Genomic DNA, 21,612 nt, shown 5'->3' on the forward strand with positions numbered 1-21,612 from the left:
AGTCCCCTGGGGAAAGGGGAAGCCACAGACAGTACACTTCAGGAATTCTTGTCCCATCAGCAAGAACATTCCTATCATGGAAAGGGATGTATTAGACTATCATTTCTTCATCTGAAGCAACTGAACATTTAATTTGTCTAATCAACTCCTCTCCAATTCCATACTCACCAAAAAAAACAACAGGGTTCCAATAGAGGTCTGCCCACAGGAGGATAATATACCAGTCTTGCTAATGTGAGTGTTCTGGTCAGGGTAATATTTATTCCTCATGGGAAAGTAACAAACCAACATGGTGGTTTCCTAACATCAGTCAGATGAGCTTCACTCAAGAGTCTGGCTTTGAAGGATCTACAAGATCAGACCTCTAAGCAACCAAGGCTCTGAAGTGGGAAAAATTCACCACAGTAAGCCTCATCACAATGCTTCCCTAGGAATAAAACACTTCTGTGTCACTGCGCTGTTCAAGCATACAATGTAACTCCTGCATTCTTCAAGTTTAAATTTCTAGAGAAACATTTTCAGAATATCTGAAATAAACCTATCTCCATTCCATTCTCTTTCAGTCTGCTCTGACTATATTTATACTGTATTTTAAAATCAGTTTTTAAAATACTGAAAACCCTCAAAAGATAATTGATCTATTACAAGAATAAAACAACAGGACAACAAATATTCTTTCTTAAAGGTTATCCTACATGAGAAATTGAAATGGCAACTTTAATCATTCTCGTGTACTTAAAACTTGTACATACAATCCTGAATCCCAGGAAGATACTATATTTTCTTGGAAAACTTGCTGTCCCTTTTCACACAGGCATGGTACTAAGAGGACCCAAATAACCTGAGTAAGGTTGATGTGCTCTGTTACTTATTCTCTAATATGCAAATCCATCTAAAGACATCACTACTTCTGAACCAACCATCATAGACCCCACTTGGCAAATTCAATTCCCTGAGCACCATCAGCTTCTAGGCACTTTATAGGCACTTGGCATACATCAGTAAATAAGGATCCCTGCCCTAATGAGCTTATGATTCTAAAAAGGATACTGAAAATAAAAAACAAACATAAAAAATAAGTAAAATATTATAAAGTAGGGTAGAAGTGATGAATACTATAAAAAAAAAAAAAGAACAGAGCAAGAGAGGTCAGGAGTGCTGGGGTAGAGGGCAAGTTGCAAAATTAAATAAGGTGGTCATGGCAAGCCTCACTGAGAGGGTATGATTTGAGCAAAAGACTTGGAGGTGAAAACTTAGTCAAAAAGATACTGGGACTTCCCTGGTGGCAAAGACTCTGAAATCCCAATGCAGGGGGCCCGGGTTCAATCCCTGGTCAGGGAACAAGATCCCACACGCATGCCACAGTTAAGGAGCCTGCTTGCTGAAACTAAGGAGTCTGCCTGTCACAACTAAGACCCGGCGCAACTAAATAAATAAATATTAAAAAGAAAAAAAAAAAAAAAAGACATCCAGGAAAGAAAATTTCAGGCCAAAAGAAATGTAAATGAAAAGGCACTGAGGTAGGAATGTTCCTGGTGTATTCCAGAAACAGCAAAAAAAAAAAGAAGGCCAGTGTGGCTGCAGCAGAGTAAATAAGGGAGAGAGGCAGGAGAGGAGGTAGAGGTCCCACCAATGTGAAGAACAACAAAGTTGTTGTTCACACTGGGATTAGGGATACACTGTGCACTCCAAATAAGCCTGTGAACTCTGAATAATATGAAAGAAAATGGCAGCTTCTTTTATTACCTATAAGCTCAAAAACTTCAATCACATTGTCACTCTCCCTATCCTTTGAATTTATTTAAAATTTATGATATTTTAATAAGAATGATTAATAAAGATCTACTGATTTTCATTTGCTATACATTTAATATTCAAAAAAGAATAGTTATAGGATGAGACAAGCTATTCAGAGAATTCATTTTAACAAAACATATTTTTAGAGCAGCACATTCCCCTTTTGGTACATCATAGTTACCAGGCAGAATTCTTTGAAATTTATACAACACTTTAAAGGTAAAGAAAAAACCCAAAGCAGCTAAGTGGATCAACTAAGAATTGCATAAGACCTATAGAAAGTCACAACATATACATTTTTAAAAATCTAGAAGTCACTTAAAAAACAGACTGATTTCTCAAAACAACAAGCTCATGTTAACTGAATGTTTTAATAACTTCAGCTACTATGAAACTGAATACCAAAAATGGGGATGTGTAAAACAACAGCTTCATAAAGCACTTGTACAAAAAAGTGGAAATGTTTATCAAATAAACTAACATATATAAATGTAATTCTACAGACCTCTTCTCAAAAGAACTAGGGTATATACACTGAATGGAGAATAACTTGCCAAGATTGTAAACAATTACAAAGGGGAGAAGAGGAGAAGAGATTTGATTACATATATTTTAAAAACTTATGCCTGTCAAAAGTCATTATTAATAATATTAAAGGGGGAAGAGTTCATGCAAATGAATAACAAAAACATTGCAATCCCAAAATATAAACAGGCATATACATAATTTACAAGATGTTCAATCACACTGCTAATCAAAGAAATTCTAATTTTAAAAGTGAGAAAATTTCCCTTATTAAATTGGCAAAGATTAAAAAATAAAATTACTAAACGATGACGAGGACACAGTGAGTGCTTACACCCTCCTGATGGAACAGAAAATTGGTATAGCCTTTCAAAAGGCCATTTGGCAATTCAAATGTACCATCTGACAACCAACATACATAAGAAGGAAATAACTGAAAATAAAGCCACAAACTTATGAACAAGGATTTAATTGCAACATTCTTCATTATAACCAAAACTTAGAAATAGCCTCAAAGTACAGAATTGGGGCAATGGTTAAGTGATCTATAGCTCAGTCATAATTAGGAACCATTGAAAAGTAGCATTTGAGGGAATGGAGCACAGAGGACTCTGTTTTTAATCCACAGTTTTACGCACCTCTACAGAGTAAGACATTTCTTCGTTACAGTTGTCATTGATTTTCTCAAATAGTTCTTCACATAACTGTAGAAACAGAATGAGAGGCACGAAGAGCATAAATCAGAAGTACTACATTACCCATGCGTGCTAAAGGGATTAGCGAGATCCCCTTTCTCTTTTTTTCTCTAAATATTAATGGCATCAACATCAAAGGTAAATGCTTTGAATGAAATAAAAGGAAAGTTTTTAATACATTCTTCTCATCTAATCCCTATTGTCCCTCAACAGTATCACCTCAATAATGTTTCCTTAGAAAGAAAGCCACATATAGGGGAAGAGAAGGGATTATGTCTCTTCTATTGTTATGTCATTGATTTTACTTCATGTGAATTCAACTCTTCATATTATACTAGAATTAACTGTGACTCAACTATCAGTATTATAATTGTAGGAGTAAAACTACTATTAAACTGTATTTTGCACACTTATTTATCATGACATAAATTGTATATGTTCTGTTACTATATACATTGTAAATTCATACATATATGCATAGAGAGAATATACACTATTTGAAAAGAGTAATAAATAAAGGTATTTTTGAGAATAATTTTGACTCTATAAACTTTTCCCCTTTACCTCTGCCTTAAGATTCCAATCCCTTTTATGAGAGGCTGTTCCATTACACAGTGACATTTCTAACAGAAAACAATTTTTCTAGATCAGGAAAATTATAAAATTTCACTCTCCCTATCCTTTCAATTTATTTAAAATATGTGATGTTTTGAATAAGAATAATTAAGAAAAATCCACTGAATTTTCGTTTGCTATATATTTAGTATTAAGGCAATCAATATACATTTGAAAAATGAACTATATGTTCATGAATCTCTAGAAGTCTAAATAGAATTTAAGATGGATTTTAAGTAGCAGTTTCTAAAACATAAGTCTTCTTAAAAATTCATGCTTTGACATTAAAACAAAATATTCAAAAATTCTACCAGAAAAGAGATACATATGTAACTATACAAGAATTCCAATAACAAATAAATTAAAGGAAATAGAAGGACTATTTAATATTACTTGCTATATCTACAAACAATTATTTTATTGTCAAAGAAGTTAATACATAGTAGTAAAAGCAAAGACTTAGACCTGTGCTTGGCACATTATGAGTGCTACATTTAATGTTTCCTCTAATTAGTATTATAATTATTACCATTACTATACACAAAGAAGGACAATTCCCAAATATATGTCTTAATACAGACATTACCTTTTACGTTTAAAAAAAAAAATAGGGACTTCCCTGGTGGTCCAGGGGGTGAGACTCCGTGCTCCCAATGCAGGGGGCCTGTTCAATCCCTGATTGGGGAACTAGATACGCATGCATTACGCAAATAAGAAGTCCGCGTACTGCAGCTAAAGATCCTTGTGTGCCGCAACTAAGACCTGGCACAGCCAAAATTTAAAAAAATATATTTGAGTGTGTGTGTGTGTGTGTGTGTGCGTGCATGCTAGTATGTTCATTTTTTCTGAAAATGTCCTAATCTTTATTAATAATAAGCATTTCAATTATATAGCTGAATTTAAAATTATAATCCAATAATCCATTCAAAAAAGTAGATATTGCTCCCTTATATATTTTATTTCAGAATACAGCAATGGCCACACTAGGCCTATAGTAAAAGAACACTTTAAAATTAATCCCAAATATCATTAATAAAAGCAAACCATGTTCCTGTTACTAGCAAAAGAAGTTCTTCTTAAATGTACCTGTGTCATGACTTTTCTCCATTCCCAAACAATACAGAATCAAAAGACTAACTGCTCTTAAAAAAGAAAAAAACCTCAGACTGTTCAAGCTTTAAGTGATAGAATTAATTTAACAAGATAAAAGGAAAGGCAATCAAATAAGGCAATCAAAAAACAAAAACATATTCTTAAGAGGTGATCTATATATGAACTTGGGGGAAAAAATCAGACCAACAGCACTCACCAGGTGTCCCCAGGATTCAGAACAGAGCCTGACACATACTATCACTTTTTAAAGAAGCTGATAACATTGTTCAAAAGATAAAGTAACATGGCATTGGATATACAGCAAAACCTTTACAAAAAGTCAACTTTCCCACCTTTAAAAACAGACATGAATACATATCAGTCTTTTCCATCAGACTGTTAGCTCCTCTCAGGGAAAGAGATTTATCTTTGTGCCTCGCATACAATAGTCCCTGAATAAATGTTTGCTAATAAAAATAATTGTTAATGCAATTGAGGACTAAGAGTAATAATGAACAGAGGTTTTTCATCCTTGTTTTTTTGTTTTTTACCTGTGGAATGATGCCAGCCTGGCTTTCTTCTTGTTTACCCATCATTGTATAAGACTTCCCAGCACCAGTCTGCCCATAGGCAAAAATACAGACATTATATCCTTCAAAGGCATGTAAGAGCATTTCCTTTCCAATATCATTGTACACACGGTTTTGAGATGCAAAACAGGGATCTTCGGGCTGTAAGGATTAAAAGGAAAAATAAATGGCATTTTATTCATATTGTTTCCTATGCTTATTTGATTACTTCTATAATAAATAAAAGTGTTTGAAATCAGAATAATCACCTAAAATATATTTTTAAGTCCCTCCTACATATAGTTTATTTTTCCCATTAAATGCACACACACAGAGGCACTATTAGAGACATCCAGGCCAGCCATACATAAAAATATCTACATGAAATTATCTGACATGATTACATTTCATTTTACATAACCTTGAAAGTATTACTCTTCCATTCACAGGGAGCTCCAAGAAAATTTTAAGTGGAAAATGGGGCTGAAAGATCAAAGATCAAGTCCACATACAAAAATATTTCTTTTAATTCGCTCCAGGTGGTGTGGCTATTTCTCAATAAACACAGCTTTCAGTGAAGAATGTTTTCCATCCCCTTTCACAGGCTCTTCCCTTGGCAATTAGGCTTTGCAATAGTTTAAAACATCTCCTACTCTAACACAAAATAGGAAAAAAAGAACAAAAATGCGTAACAAAGAGATGCAGAAGCAAACTCTAGTTTAGGAACAATCCCCAGAAGCCAGTAAGATTTGGGATCCTATAATGAGTAAGGGGATACTGCAAAGGGTCTTACTCTTCATTTCCCTAGATGTTGGTAATCTTTGCTTTCCCTGTGGACCTGCAGGCTCTTTCAAAAGGTTTAAAACCCACACTGTTCTACCACGCTGCACCATGAGTACACTCACCGAGGTGTGAGACCAGTAGGAGTAGTCAAAGCTGAAGGACTTTGGAGCTTCCTTTGGGTTCTTTGGGTTAATAATACCTAGAGGATGAAAATGTTTTGATTTTATAAGTGACTCAGTTAAATGTTTTTTAGTTCAGCATGATGTTATACTGTAAACTCAAAACATCCAAATCAGTAAATTCATACTACTGAATCTGAACTGGGCAATTGAAAAACAAAAATAACACATTTTTAATAGGTAGGATCTATATAGAGAATTTGAAAAGAATCAGACCAACAACATTCACTAGATGCCACCAGAATTTACAACAGAGCTTGGAACATAGTAGGTGCTCAGTAAATGTCTTGTGACTGAATCCTAGGTAAGTTAGCAGACAAAATTTGGAAATGGACCATGTTACTATTTCAAGGTGCTTCATAAGGCTTGAAATATTTCAATATATCAGAAATAAAAATTAGAAAATTACTGAATTAATCCAACCACTATTTAAAACAAACACTTTTTAAAGATCCTATCATCTACTTAAGAAAAGCATTTAGGGGCTTCCCTGGTGGTGCAGTGGGTGAAAGTCCGCCTGCCGATGCGGGGGACACGGGTTCGTGCCCCGGTCCGGGAAGATCCACATGCTGCGGAGCGGCTGGGCCCGTGAGCCATGGCTGCTGAGCCTGCGCGTCCAGAGCCTGTGCTCCGCAACGGGAGAGGCCACAGCAGTGAGAGGCCCGCGTACCGCAAAAAAAAAAAAAAGGAAGGATAGTTTTTGTGAAATCCACAATTGATAATAACTAATACGTAAGTTACTAGATATATGTATATACGTGTGTATATGTGTGTGCATGTATACACTAGAAACACAGACCTCTAAATCATCTGTAGAATGTCATAAACAGTAAAATTACTTTTGACTGAAAAGTATGAAGCCTCACTGTCCATATTAAAAGTGATTTCTTGGGACTTCCCTGGCGGTCCAGTGGTTAGGACTCCGTGCTTCCACCGCAGGGGCACGGGTTCGACCCCTGGTCGGGGAACTAAGATCCCGCATGCCACACGACATGGCCAAAAAATAAATAAAATTGTTTTTAAAAAGTGATTTCTCATGTGATTAACCCAGTCACATAGTTCAGGGACTGACTGAATGCTGAGGCTTGGCCTCTCTTCCTCCCTCACACACACAAAGCTTTAGCACCTCATATTTCACACAGAATAGAATCATTGTAACATGTGGTCATGAAATCGCCTCAAAGCCCAGACCAACCAATCCACTTCTCTAAGGCAGGGCCACATCCCAAGCTATCTGAGATCAGGATTAAAAAATAAATCTGCCCCGGGCAGCTGTTGCTCAGGATACAAATAGCAACAGTTGCTACGGTGCTTAGCTCTCTCTCACTGGATTCCACGGGGTATGGCCACACCTATGTTCCAACCTCAAATGCTGACAGAGTATTAACAAGGCTCACACAGCACATAATCATGTGACAAGGAGACATGGTTCTAGAAAGAACATCTCCCCACACACAAATGGTAGCCTAAGCAAAGAAGTACACTTCTAAACAAAAGGCACTACCTACAAGATTTAAATAATAGCCAACATTCATGGAGCACTTACTCTGAGCTCTAAGTACTTTCTGTGCACAAACCTGTTTAATCCTCCCAACCACTCAATACGGCAGATGTTTTATTATCCCCATTTTATAAAGAAATCATCAAAAAGAGGTTAAGTAACTTACCCAAGGCTACAGAGCTAGCTAGTGGCGATTCAGGATGTGAGTTTGGAGTGTCTAGTTCCTGAGCCCAGTCACCCAACAATTAAATACTCCCTATATGCGGCGATCACCAAGGCAAACACGGTAAGGCATTTCTATGCATATGCATACATATGTGCATGTAAATGCACATTTATGACCACCGCCCCCCAAAACTGTATCACAGGCATTGCTCAGAACTCTCCTTACAACATCTGAAACTAGGAACTATGAGAATTATAGTTCCTAAAAGATGAAAGACCACACACAAACTCTACCAAGAAAACAGAAATTAGTGTCATATTTCGTGAACCAGATTCCAGGTTTCAGTGGCTCAGCAATGAGGACAATAACAATATATAGGGTATGACCTCTGAAGTAGACTTCATCACTCGAAACCACGGTTAAAATAAACACTTTCTAACCTTTAGGAAATCCGCTGTCATAAAACTTTTAAGCCGCATTTCATTAAATCTTTAGCTACTCACTGGTAGTACCAATTCTGCCAAGAACGATTTAAGAAAGGGCAAGTTTTCAGATCCTACTCCTTTGTTCCCTTTTCTCTAGTAAAGGAAAAGAAAAACTATGCCAGCGAGTAACTTCCTTTTCCTCTTCCTCAATATACCCTTCTCCCAGATCTTTGAAACTTCTGAAACTAATAAATTTTCCTAACTTCCATCTTCAAAACCAAGCTGCTTTTTATTTTTATCTATTTTTTTCTTTCCAGCTATTATTCATTCCACTCAGCACATGGATGCATGAATTCATTTAACAAACTTTTTTGGGGCACATTTGCTGTGTATTAAGTGTTAGATATACAAAGAAAGATAAGAAAGATACCACCTTTTTTCTTTTTTATTGAAGTAACATTGGTATATAACGTTAGATAACTTTCATGTGTACAACATTATATTTCTACTTCTGTATACACGATACCAAATTGCCTTTTAAATAACTGCCTCCAGGCAACAAAAATATCTTTAACATAAATAAGTAAATCAAAATATAATTTTAAAGAGCCATTTATATAAGTTATGTGAAACAAGATGAAATTTACCCACAATATTTGAAAGATTTTCATTCCTAAATGAAAGATATTTATATTAAAGACACCTTGGAAAAATGCAAAATTCAATATTCTTGTTACCAGACTTAGGGGGGGAAAGGTGTAAGCAGAAAGACTCAGAAGGTATGGGTCATTTCTATATGTTAGAATGGGTGGCAGTTACAGAGTTGTTTTATATTATTCTTTATATTTACATATACATTGTATTATCTTGACTATTTTAAATATTTACTAGCAAAAATTTTTTTTAACTCCAAAACTCTGCAAAGGAAAAAAACTTATAAGGATAAAATATTAATGACAGCGCTTGAGCACATCAGAAGCCCATGAACTCCACTATTACTTGCATGGACAATGAATTAATATTTTCATATGTGCGAAAGGATTTTTCTTTCTGAATAACAGCTGTGATCTCACTTCCTTTAACCCAACTAAGAAACAGGATGTTTCCAACCATTAATAAAAATGGGGAGGGGGGAGAGAGAACATGTAATAGAAAGGGTATAGGATTTGGAAACAAAGGACCAGCATCAGTAAGAACAATTAAGAAATATATTTAGATTTAGGGAATTCCCTGATGGTCCAGTGGTTAGGACTCTGAGCTTTCACTGCTGAGGACCCAGGTTCAATCCCTGGTTGGGAACTAAGATCCCACAAGGCACACAGCGCAACCAAAAAATATATATATATATCTATATATAGACAGATAGATAGATAGATAGATAGATAGATATAGATATATATAGATTTAGATTTTTCTGTGACCTTGGGTATTGCTACACTTTTGTGTCCCCTCTAAAACTGAGGTAAGGAACTTCCCTGGTGGTCCAGTGATTAAGACTCTGCGCTCCCAATGCAGGGGGCCCAGGTTCGATCCCTGGTCAGGGAACTAGATCCCGCATGCCACAACTAAGAGCTCGCATGCCTCAACTAAAAGATCCCGCAGGCGGCAATGAAGATCCTGCGTGCCACAACCAAGACCCAGCCAAACAAATAAATAGTTAAAAATAAAACTGAGGTAATACCTAGTTCACAGGATTAAATGAGTAAAGCACTATACAAATGTTAATTTTCAAAAACACGTATTTTATCTTGTTTTAAATTCCCCCAATGTTTGGTGGGTATGATAACCATATTCCGTGGTTTTTAAACCAAAGCAAGGAAAGTTCACTGATAAAATAAGCTAAAGCATAAGAATTCTACTTCTTGGCAAGAGTCAAAATACTACATTGGAGTCCTTTAGATGTGCCATCAAATCTCCGGTGCTCCTACCACATTAAAAATCCCTTCAGTACATGGACCATGTCTTACGGACCCTCTACACTGCCCTACACCAAACAGGCACTCAGATGAATGTGCTCCACAGGTCATGTGTAATTTTAATTTCATTAAATCTTGTACCATTTTCAGGAACCTAAAAGGAAAAACCAAAACAGTATATACCTATGCAATATATACATAAAATACCAGTAAATTTTATTAACTTTCACAGTAAGAATATAGAGAGAATTCTATCACCGAAAAGACTGGGCAATATTTAACATAGTGATTCTTGTATCAAAGTCAACTGAGCTAAAACACAGTGTGCAGGACTTCTAATTTGTCTCCCAGAAAGCATGCACATATGAATGGAATTCTAGTAATTAATGAATACGTTCAACATATAAACCATATTTTCACCAATGTAAAAGCTATTACAAACATTTATGCCTCCCAGGGTCAAGTGTTATCAGTGGACAGAGTTTGTCTCAGACAAATCAACACTTTTTCTTCAAGGAATGGACTCCTGGCATATCTTTGAGGACTAGCCAGAACATAACTCTATTTTAAGTGCTGTATACTTCATAGTGCTTTATTTCCTATAAAAATCATCATTTCATGCCACTTTTCAAGACCTCTTTTAAACTCCTTCTGCACCTGAGGCCTCTTCTTCTATCAAGATTTCTCTGGACACACAGTATACTCCACATCTGGACCCACCTCCACCAGCAATTCTCCACATCTGATCTACATTGTCAGTTCTACTTTCAAAATGTATCCAGAATCCCATGACTTCTCACCACCACCATCAGTACCACCCTGGTCAACTCACCATCTCTCTCGCCTGGACGACTGCAATACCTACTAACTGGGCTCCCCACTTTTCCCCTGAGCCCCTGAAAAGTCTCATCTCCACACTGTAGATAATGACCCTTCTCAGACGTAATCCGGATCACCTCCACGGCAAACCTCCAGTGAACCTTCCGATAATACACTGAACAAAACTCCACTCCCTCTGTGACCTCCTCTCCAAAGGTTCAATCTTTACTCTGATCCCACTGGCCTTCTTACTGAAGACACATTCTCATTTCAGGGTCTTTGTACTTACTGCTCTGCTGGGAATGCTTTCTCCCAGGTATCTGACTCGCCCACTCCTTAATTTCATACAGTTCTCTATTCAAACATCACCTTATCAGACAGCCCTTTTCTGACCATTTAATTTAAATCAGCATTCACTTCACTCTCCATCCTCTTACCCTGCCTTATTTTTCTTCATTGCTCTCATGACCACCTGACTTATTATATGAGTCACTAGAATGTAAGTTCCATGAGACCAGAACTTCTGTTTCATTCACGGTTCTATCCCCTAGCTCCCAGGACAGTGCCTGACATACAGTAGATACTCAATATATACCCGAAAAACTAATGAATATGTTAGTTTCATCTTTCCTTACAGACTGTCCCTTCTTTGTGGCTGGAAACCATGACCCCTCTTTCTATATCACTCACGGTACTGACTTCATAAGTAGGTGACGCTTATTTGTGAACTGGAATGTAGCTCTCTCAATACCACTTGCTTACTGAGTCTTTTCTCCCTGAGCAACCAACTAATTCAGCTTCTGGCAAGAATCATTAACCTCTGGGAAAGGAGGTACCTAAATTCCAGTCTAGAGAACAGAAATACAACTTCTAGGAAACAGCAGTAATAGGTAAACAGGGAACAAGAGGAAAGATTACCAGGTTTTAAATAGTACAGGCAAAAGAAGATGTGCTGATGGAGGTCAGCAGGAAGGGCAAGGATAAAGGAAAGTACATTGGGGGCAGAAGAGTGGAATAGGTACTAGAAATCCCTCTTCTTCCCCAGGTCTTTACAATTGTCTTTTACACTCTGCATTTCACAGGAAATATGGAATCTCATGGCAGACGGAGGTATCTTACCACATTAAAATCTGTTGCTGCAAAATTTTCTCCAGTGTCCCAGATATGACAAGCTTGCCTCGCATAACGATTCTTGTGTAGGTAGGAAACAAATTCTTGACCTCACACACAAGACACACACCCAAGAGGCACTGCCATATGGTAAAAACACCAAAAGACGTAAATAGATGCTAATGTTCTCAGCATTCATCTTTCCAAGTAGTTCCCCTGAAACATACATTCAATTAGAAGGGTGAGGTGCTCAGCACCTGGCTCAATGCCCAGCACAGAGCAGGGATTATACAGGAACTGGTTGAATCACTGTTGAATATCACAGCTACAACCAGGATGGTGCATCACTCAAAGCCCAGATGTTACAACAACATCCATCTGGACAAGTCCATGTTCCTGATCTTTCTGCCTATCTTCCAGTAGTCCCTGCCCCTTTGCCCTGTGTACTTGTACTCAATGAGCTCCCAAGTCTGAAATAATGCTAGTTTCCACGCTGACATTACTCTTTCTCAAAGGAAGGGTTATCACAAAAGATCCCAAGATCCTATTTTAAGAAAGGAAAAGTTAAGAGCCCTTTATTCACTGGGCACATTTACTGAGCACATTTATTAAGCACAAACTATGTACCAGGCACTGGGTTAGGGATACAATGGCAAGCAAAAGAGTTATTTCCACCCTTCTAGAGCTCAGAGTCAATGGAGGAGACAGACATATAATCACACAAAATAAATACATGCTTTCAAATTATGGTAAGATCCATGCTAGATAAGCATGGGGTCCTATAAGAACATATAAACAGAAACATATAAAAGGAAACATATATAAAAGAGGCAATTTTTTAGTCAGTAAACTCTGATTTGGTGAAAGAGAAGGGGGAGCTGAAGGATAAGTAGGAGATAGCTAAGGAAAGCCGAGTGATAATAATATCAGCCAACACCTACTGAATGCTTACTATGTTCCAAGCACTGTGCTAAAGCATTACATGTACACACTCATTTAATCCACAAAATAACCTCACGTTGCATCATCTCCATTTTACACTTGGAGCGCCTGAGTTGTCCAAGGCCAGAGCCTGAACTGAAATTTGGACCATCTGGCTCCAAGGCCAGAGCCCACTGGGCAATGTGTATCCCAGGCCAGGGAACTGCATTAGGAAGCCCTGGGGCAAAAAGAAGGACGTGAAACCCAGGCACTGGTTTGACAGGTGTAGCTCAAATGCAGTGAGCAGCAAAGGGTAGAAAAGCACTAAATCTCAGGGTCGTGGACAGACCTCAAGGAGCTGGTGAACCCCTGAGCAGTGAGAAGCCACTGGAGTGGCTTGACTACAGTGATGGATGGACTAAAGCATGGAGACTGGATTGGAGGAAAGCATGAATGGAAGTGTGGAGACCAATTACACAGAACACAACCACTACTGCAGAACATCTTTGCCATTTACATAATGCCTCCCATGAGAACTGCATCTGGCATCAGAAATGCATGAGTTTCAAGTCTGTGGCATTTGTCGGGGCCAGGAGAAAGAAAGGTCCATTCCTATATCAAAAGCATTGTGTTTCTCGATCCAAAACTGAATTTTGTCTTACAATTTGACCCAATATTCAATGATCAAAACCTGAGTTGATCTAGAAAATATTTCTAGAAGACATTATTAAATATTTTAGCAGTGAAGAAAATAGAATACTGTAGAGGCTTTGATCTAACTCCACCCTAAGTATCCAATATTATCCTAGGGTCCATCTATAAACTCAGCACATAACAATCAGTAAGCCTCAGTTTTCTTATCTGTAAAATGGGTACAACAATAATAGTGCCTACCTTTATAGAACTTGTTAGGAGGATTAATCACTAATCGATGTCAAGAGTTTTAGCTCAGGACCTAGCACAAAGTAAATACTCAAAATATTCTTTCATTTAGCAAATACTTGGGTGCCTACCATGCCCCAGGCCTGAAGGTATCTAGTGAAAAAACAGTCCCTGCCTTGAAGGAGCTTACATTCTAATCAGGAAGTCAGATAATTAACTAATAGAGATAGTACAACCTGGAAGAAAAATAAAGAAGACTTAGGAGATATAACGGTGACAATGGAGGTAGCAGGAGTGACTCTTTTAGATAAGAGTGGGCAGGCTGCCACATCTGAGCAGGGACCTGCATGACATTTAGGGCCCGGCAAGACCACCAGTGTTGCCAAAGGAGTAAACTATAATGGCATGTGAAGTCAGAGGGCTAGCCAGAGGCCAAATTCTCTGGGGCCTGTGGCCAAGGTGAGGGTTTTTAGTTATATTCTAAAAGTGACAGGAAGCCAACAAAGGACTTGAAGCACAAGCTGACATAATCTGATTTACATTTCTAGAATATGACTCTGGCTACTACATAGGAACAAAAGCAGAAACAGAAAGATAGGAAGCTACTGGAGTGTTCTTGGACTAGAGTAGAAACGATAAAAAGTAACCAGATTTAGGAGAGACTGTGAAAGTAGAGACAACAAGACTGACTTACTGATGAATTACAGGTGGCCTGTAAGAAAAAGAAGAGTGACCCCAATATTTTTGGTCTGAGAAACTAAAGAATGGGTAAGAATGAATGAAGAGCCACTTTAGTTGGGCAAGGAGGGGAAATCAGTTCTGTTGAAGACACGCTGAGTTTGAGATACTTCTTAGGCCTTTAAGTAGAGTTAAATTAGCAGCCGGGTAGACAAGTGTGGAGTTGTACAAAGGGGTGCAGGCTGGAGAAATGAATTTGGGAGTCATTGTCACCTCAATGACATTTAAAGCCTTGAGCCTAGATGAAATCACTTAGGAGTGTGTCTTCCCTATAGACAGAAAAGAGATCAAAGAGGAGAGACAAGGTCCTGGTGTACTTTTAACACAGGAGGAAAGGAAGAACAGAGAATGGCCTGGGAGGAAGGAAGGCAATCAGGAGAGCATGGGGTCCTGAGAGCCAAGAGACAAAGGAAATCAAGCTATGTTAGCTACTATCATAACCACCTTCTGGACTCCCAAGAGGAAGAGTCTTTGTCAGGCTATCACTTGACTTCCCCATAACTCACTCTGGCTCATCCTCACCTCTGGGCCTTGGTTCCCATCACCATCCAGATCTCATCTGGTTTCCAGGCTGTTTTCTTAACTCTCCCTTCATAAATCAGAAAGGCAGCCTCAGAACTGAATATCTGATTGTATCTTTTCCCAGGTCCACAGGGGAGAGGACCTTGAGTTTATCCTCTCCCTGCACCTTGCACACCTTTCCCCTTGTGCCTTCAGACTTTTTATTCTTTATGCTGCAGCTGACATTCCTTACCTTAGGAGAGCCGGAGAAGAGTGAAGAACAGGACAGCACCTTTCACGTAAAGGCTTGAAGACCCTTATTCAAGATCAATGGAATGCCTTTAAAATGACTCCCCATAAAATGTTCCATAGGCTTTAGTTTACTGATGAACCGCAAGACCATCTTCTCTTTCTTAGAGTGCCTTCAAGTCAAAATTAGCCTTACAAAGTCTGCGAAGTCCCCCAACTTTACCCCCCTTTTTCCTGGCCTTCTTTACAACTTTGTTACTCCAGCATCAAGATGCAGAAATAATGTTTTAATTACTAAGTCCTAGAAAACAAGGCAGTCAAAACAAGATTTGTACTTAAAAGCCCTTTTATTCTCCAGAATAAATTTGTTTATCTAATATCTCAAAGTCTCTATGCAGCAATTACACTGTTGTTGGCAAACTATTAAAGATTTTGCCTGCAACTACAATTAACATATCATCGTGGCAACAGTGTAACTTTATATTAACTTTTCTCTGATGGCATGTTTTAAGCTTGTTAAAAATACCAGTGATATCTTCGGCACAAACTTCCTCTTCAAAAACTTTCTACTATATCCAAATTTAAGAAAAATGGCACACGATTATTTTATATACCATTTATATTCCAAAACCATAAAGCCAAGCCCCAGAAGCATCCTCTCCCCTACTTAGAATAATATATTGCCGAAAATATATTAAAATGGCATAAAGCAGATTGTCATAAAGTAGATTTGAGCAAAAGACCTAAAATCATAAAATTTCTTGATCTTTTAAAATAACAAAATTAGATTCTAAATCTTATAAAACAGGATAAATGTACTATATGCATTCACTATACAGCTGACCCTTGAACAACATAGGTTTGAACTGTGTGGGTCCACTTATATGTGGATTTTTTCAAAAGTGAATAGTACAGTACTACACGATCTAGGGCTAGTTGAATCCATGGATGCAGAACCGCAGATACAAAGGGTCGATTATAGATTATAGGTGGATTTTAAACTGTGCAGAGGGTCGGCATTCCTAACCGCCTTGATGTTCAAGGGTCAACTATATACTCAATCCCAGAGTATTGAACATTCAAATGGAAAAAAAGAAGAAAAAAATCTACCAACTCTGTAGTGTCACACTGTCATCAAGTGAGTATAAAATAAATATGCTAGCTATAATAAACGTTAAGCAAACTCTCAATTAACAATTCTGCTCTTCCTAAGCAAATTTTGAATGATTCTGAAGGGAGATGACAGGGAAGGTCCAGCTTTTCTTTAAGTTAAGTGGTACAAAGATGTCTCAACTAATAATAATGCCCTTTTTATTAATAATTTCCCTGAATCAAAAAAGGACATCAAGATAAATTTTAACCTAACAGTTAAATTCTAAATAGACACAGGCGTTCAGTCTTATTACACGGAACAGTAAAACTTAGTATTTTGAGAAGCAATATACACAGGTCAGAGATTAAGAGTCAGAGCTCTGACCGAAACAGACACATCGATCAATGGAACACAATACAGAGCCCAGAAATAAACCCACACACCTATGGTCAATTAATCTTCGACAGAGGAGGCAAGAATATACAATGGAGAAAAGACAGTCTCTTCGGCAAGTGGTGCTGGGAAAGCCGGACAGCGCATGTAAATCAATGAAGTTAGAACATACGCGCACACCATACACAAAAATAAACTCAAAAATGTTTAAAGACTTAAATATAAGATAGGACACCATAAAACTCCTAGAAGAGATCATAGGCAAAACATTCTCTGACATAAATCATAGCAATGTTTCCTTAGGTCAGTCTCCCAAGGCAATAGAAACAAAAGCAAAAATAAACAAATGGGACCTAATCAAACTTAAAAGCTTTTGCACAGCAAAGGAAACCATAAACAAAACGAAAAGACAACCTATAGACTGGGAGAAAATATTTGCAAACGATGCAACCGACAAGGGATTAATTTCCAAAATATACAAATAGCTCATACAACTCAATAACAAAAAAACAAACAACCCAATCCAAAAATGGGCAGAAGACCTAAATAGACATTTCTCCAAAGACATACAGATGGCCAAAAGGCACATGAAAAGATGTTCAATATCACTATTAGAGAAATGCAACTCAAAACTATAATGAGGTATCACCTCACACCAGTCAGATCATCCATCATTAAAAAGTCTACAAATAGTAAATGCTGGAGAGGGTGTGGAGAAAAGGGAACCCTCGTACATCGTTGGTGGGAATGTAAATTGGTACAGCCACTGTGGAAAACAGTATGGAAGTTCCTTTGAAAACTAAAAATATAGTTGCCATATGATCTAGCAATCCCACTCCTGGGCATTATCTGGAGAAAACTCTAATTCAGAAAGATACATGCATCCCTATGTTCATAGCAGCACTATTTACAACAGCCAAGACATGGAAGCAACCTAAGTGTCCATCAACAGATGAATGGATAAAAGATGTGGTATGTATACACACACACACACACACACACAATGGAATGCTACTCAGCCATAAAAAAAAAAGAAATAATGCCATTTGCTGCAACATGGATGGACCTAGAGATATCATTCTAAGTGAAGCCAGAAAGAGAAAGACAAATACCATATGATATCACTTATATGTGGAATCTAAAATACGACACAAATGTACTTATTTACAAAACAGACTCACAGACATGGCAAACAAACTTATGGTTACCAAAGTGGAAAAGGTGTGGGGGAGGGATAAATGAGGAGTTTGGGATTGGCAGATACAAAAAAAAGAATGAGGGCTCTGGAGCCAGACAGCACCAGTTCATTTTCTAGTTCTCTCAATCCTAGATGTGTGACCCCAGGCAAGTTAGCCAGTATTTATGCCCTCATCTGTGAAATGGGGAAAATAAGAGTATCTGCCATAGGACTGTTGTGAGGATTACATGAGTTAAAGTCTGTAAGCGTCTAATTGTGGCTGGCATAGCTTAAGTGTTTATTATTGTTGTCTTGTCGTTACCTACTAATCGCAGTGGTTTTCCCCCAACTAAAAGGCAATTTAAAAAGTAAAAGCTGATTTTGTTTTCCCCTTCACCCATTTTGCCTTCTCAATTTTATTCACAGTTACAAAAGGAACTCTAGTATCAGACCAGAACAATGTCACAGGGAAACAGTAATTGTAGTTAAATCATTTCCTCTTTACGTAGCTTCTGCTAATTCTGGCAGTACAGTTTTCTGTTCTGCCAAAACAAAAGAGGCTTCCCAGACATTCCCCACCTTTCCTGGCCCTGCCCCTCAGTTATTTAGATACCTCTCCTAATACCTTCATAATGGTCATCACACTGCTTTGATTACTTATCTCTAAGATGAAACTAAAAACACTCTGAGCCCCTGGTGGCCTCCCAGCCTATTTTTGCTGAGTTAACAAAAATCTAATTTCCCACATATGCCCTCAAAAACCTAATTTCATATTTCTTATTCTTACCACCTATATGAACAAAGCACTCATCCCTAAACAGTACAACCAAGAACAGTTTTTAGCCCACTAGAAATGTTTGTTCATAAAATAAGCACGTTGTTGATATACTACAAAAAATTAAGTCTGTGAACACCAACTTCGCCTACTATAAAATCGGCACGAGTAGCCCCTTTCGCGGTCTCTCTAACCACACTCCAGACTTTGTGAGCTCCCACTGCAAGTGCTTCACACTTCACTGGGCAACTACCAAAAGCTATCAGCACTGTGTTGTTGGCACAGACTTTCAAAAATGAACTCCAAAACAACCCTTGAGAATTGCAAAGAAGGCATTTAAAACAAAAAAACAAACAAACAAACTGGGCATGGTTGCTTTCCCCTTTGAAAAAAGCAACAAATGTACATATAAAGGCCACATGAAGTACAGTCTGGATTTAATCAAGGCAACCTCAAAAGACTAAAACAGTAAGATGCAAAGCAGCAGGTTTCCTACAAGATTTTTTTCAGTCTTCTCTCTTGGCCGTTTCAGAATCCAGATGTGAAAACAACTTATTTAGGTAATTGAAGAAGTTTGAATTATACACTATAATAAAAAGCAGTTCCAAACACACAATACCAAAGGCCCCCTCCTTTAGTGACAGGTTCAACTGTTTCTGCCTATACATTTATATTCCCATTGAAAATAATGATTTAGGTACCAAAACTAACCACAAAAAACAATTTCACAAATAACTTTCAAATACCATCCTACGCGGACACCCAATTCCATTTGATCCTCACAACAACCTAGGAATAGAGAGCTGGGTAGGCATTAGCAACATCTCCATTTAATAAATGGAGAGGCTAAGGCTCAAGTATTTGATAACAGAGGATGAGCTAAATAATGTATGATTCATAACTACAATACAGCCACTAAAATCATGTTCCTGAAGACTACTTTAGACTTGGGAATATTTACCCACTGCATTACTAAGGGAAAGACCAAGGAGGCTACAGAGGTTTGGCAAAGGGAGAAGGGAGGTCCCTGCACAGACTTCAGCTTTTGTTCTGAGTGAAATGGGAACCATCTGAGAGTTTAGAGCAAAAAAGTAATCTGACTTCCATTCTAAAAGGATGGAGAACAGATTACTAGAGGGCAAGGGCTGAAGCAAGGAGACTTGTAAGGAGGCTACTGTAGGTGGTGGCAGTAAAGGAGGTGGAAACTAAGATTCTGGGTATACTCTAAGGCAGAGCCTACAGGGCTTTATGATGGATAGAGGATAAGAGAGAGAGTCAAGGATGTTTTACGATTTTTGCCCTGAGCAACTACAAAGGTAGAGTTGCCTTTAACTGAGTTGAGGGAGAATGCAGGGGAGCAAGAATTCAAGAGGATATATCAGATATTCAGTTTTGGACATTCCAAGTTTAAGATGTTTATTTAGACAAGCAGGTAAGAGGTGCCAGATAGACGGCTGCATAAACTGCCTTCTAAAAACAATTCCTGGGACTTCCCTGGTGGTCCAGTGGCTAAAATTCCGTGCTCCCAATGCAGGGGGCCCGGGTTTGATCCCTGGTCAGGGAACCAGATCCCGCATGCCGCAACTAAGACCCGGTGCAGCCAAATAAATAATTTTTTTAATAAATAGGTAAAAAATAAAAACAATTCCTTCCCCACTTGTGAGGGGCTTACTTTTTTTTTTTTTTTTTTTTGCGGTATGCAGGCCTCTCACTGTTGTGGCCTCTCCCGTTGCAGAGCACAGGCTCCGGACGCGCAGGCTCAGCGGCCATGGCTCGCGGGCCCAGCCACTCCGCGGCATGTGGGATCTTCCTGGACCGGGGCACGAACCCGTGTCCCCTGCATCGGCAGGCGGACTCTCAACCACTGTGCCACCAGGGAAGCCCAGAGGGTTTACATTCTTTACAGCAGTCCTAAGAAGTGGTTTTAAGGCTCAAGTGTCTGATAATGGGTGATGAGCTAAATAAATTATGGTTCATAAATCCAACAGAATACTATATAATCATTAAAATCATGATCTTGAAGAATACTTTAAAAAATGTGCTCAGGGGGCTTCCCTGGTGGCACAGTGGTTGAGAGTCCGCCTGCCAATGCAGGGGACACGGGTTCGTGCCCCGGTCCAGGAAGATCCCACATGCCGCGGAGCAGCTGGGCCCGCGAGCCATGGCCGCTGAGCCTGTGCGTCCGGAGCCTGTGCTCTGCAACGGGAGAGGCCACAACAGTGAGAGGCCTGCATACCGCAAAAAAAAAAAAAAAAAAAATGTGCTCAATAAGTTAATGATAAATGAATTTATCTCATCTAGAAGAGGGTGCAATCTAATGCCCTTCTTTAAGACCATAAACTTTATCCCAGTAGAAGAAAAACGTAAGAAACAGAGAGGGATACATTCCAGAATGTCAGCTTAGTTAAGGTGCCATATGAGAAGTCATTAAATACCAAGGAAAATTGTGAGAAGGCCACTGACAGTGCAAGATCTGGACCTTCCCTTTATCAACCCATTCCAAAGTCATTCTAAAGGACAAAATTGGTTTCAATCAATTCCAACTGAGTAAACATAGTATCATTTCAGGGGCACCTTTATTTCCCCACCCCAGCACACATACACAGACCCCTCTCATTGCTATAGCTTCAAGTCCTGATTACAGGAAAAGTGTTTTGTGTCAAAATTTTTTAAAATTTAATGCCACGGGTA

At 38.3% G+C, this 21,612-nt stretch overlaps 1 protein-coding gene across 14 annotated transcripts in view; it reads right to left on the minus strand.

The window, feature by feature from the left end:
* Positions 1-21,612, minus strand: part of KIF1B (kinesin family member 1B) — a 148,359-nt gene that overhangs the window by 103,825 nt on the left and 22,922 nt on the right. For all 14 annotated transcript variants that reach the window (XM_070046042.1, XM_030878866.3, XM_060283243.2 and 11 more), the window contains exons 3-5: positions 6,199-6,275; positions 5,276-5,455; positions 2,961-3,026 (exon numbers count right to left, since the gene is read on the minus strand). In XM_070046042.1, the coding sequence (XP_069902143.1) occupies positions 2,961-3,026; positions 5,276-5,455; positions 6,199-6,275 (323 nt within the window). The remainder of the gene's footprint in view (positions 1-2,960; positions 3,027-5,275; positions 5,456-6,198; positions 6,276-21,612) is intronic.

This window comes from Globicephala melas, chromosome 1, assembly GCF_963455315.2.
Source record: "Globicephala melas chromosome 1, mGloMel1.2, whole genome shotgun sequence".
Lineage (NCBI taxonomy): Eukaryota > Metazoa > Chordata > Mammalia > Artiodactyla > Delphinidae > Globicephala > Globicephala melas.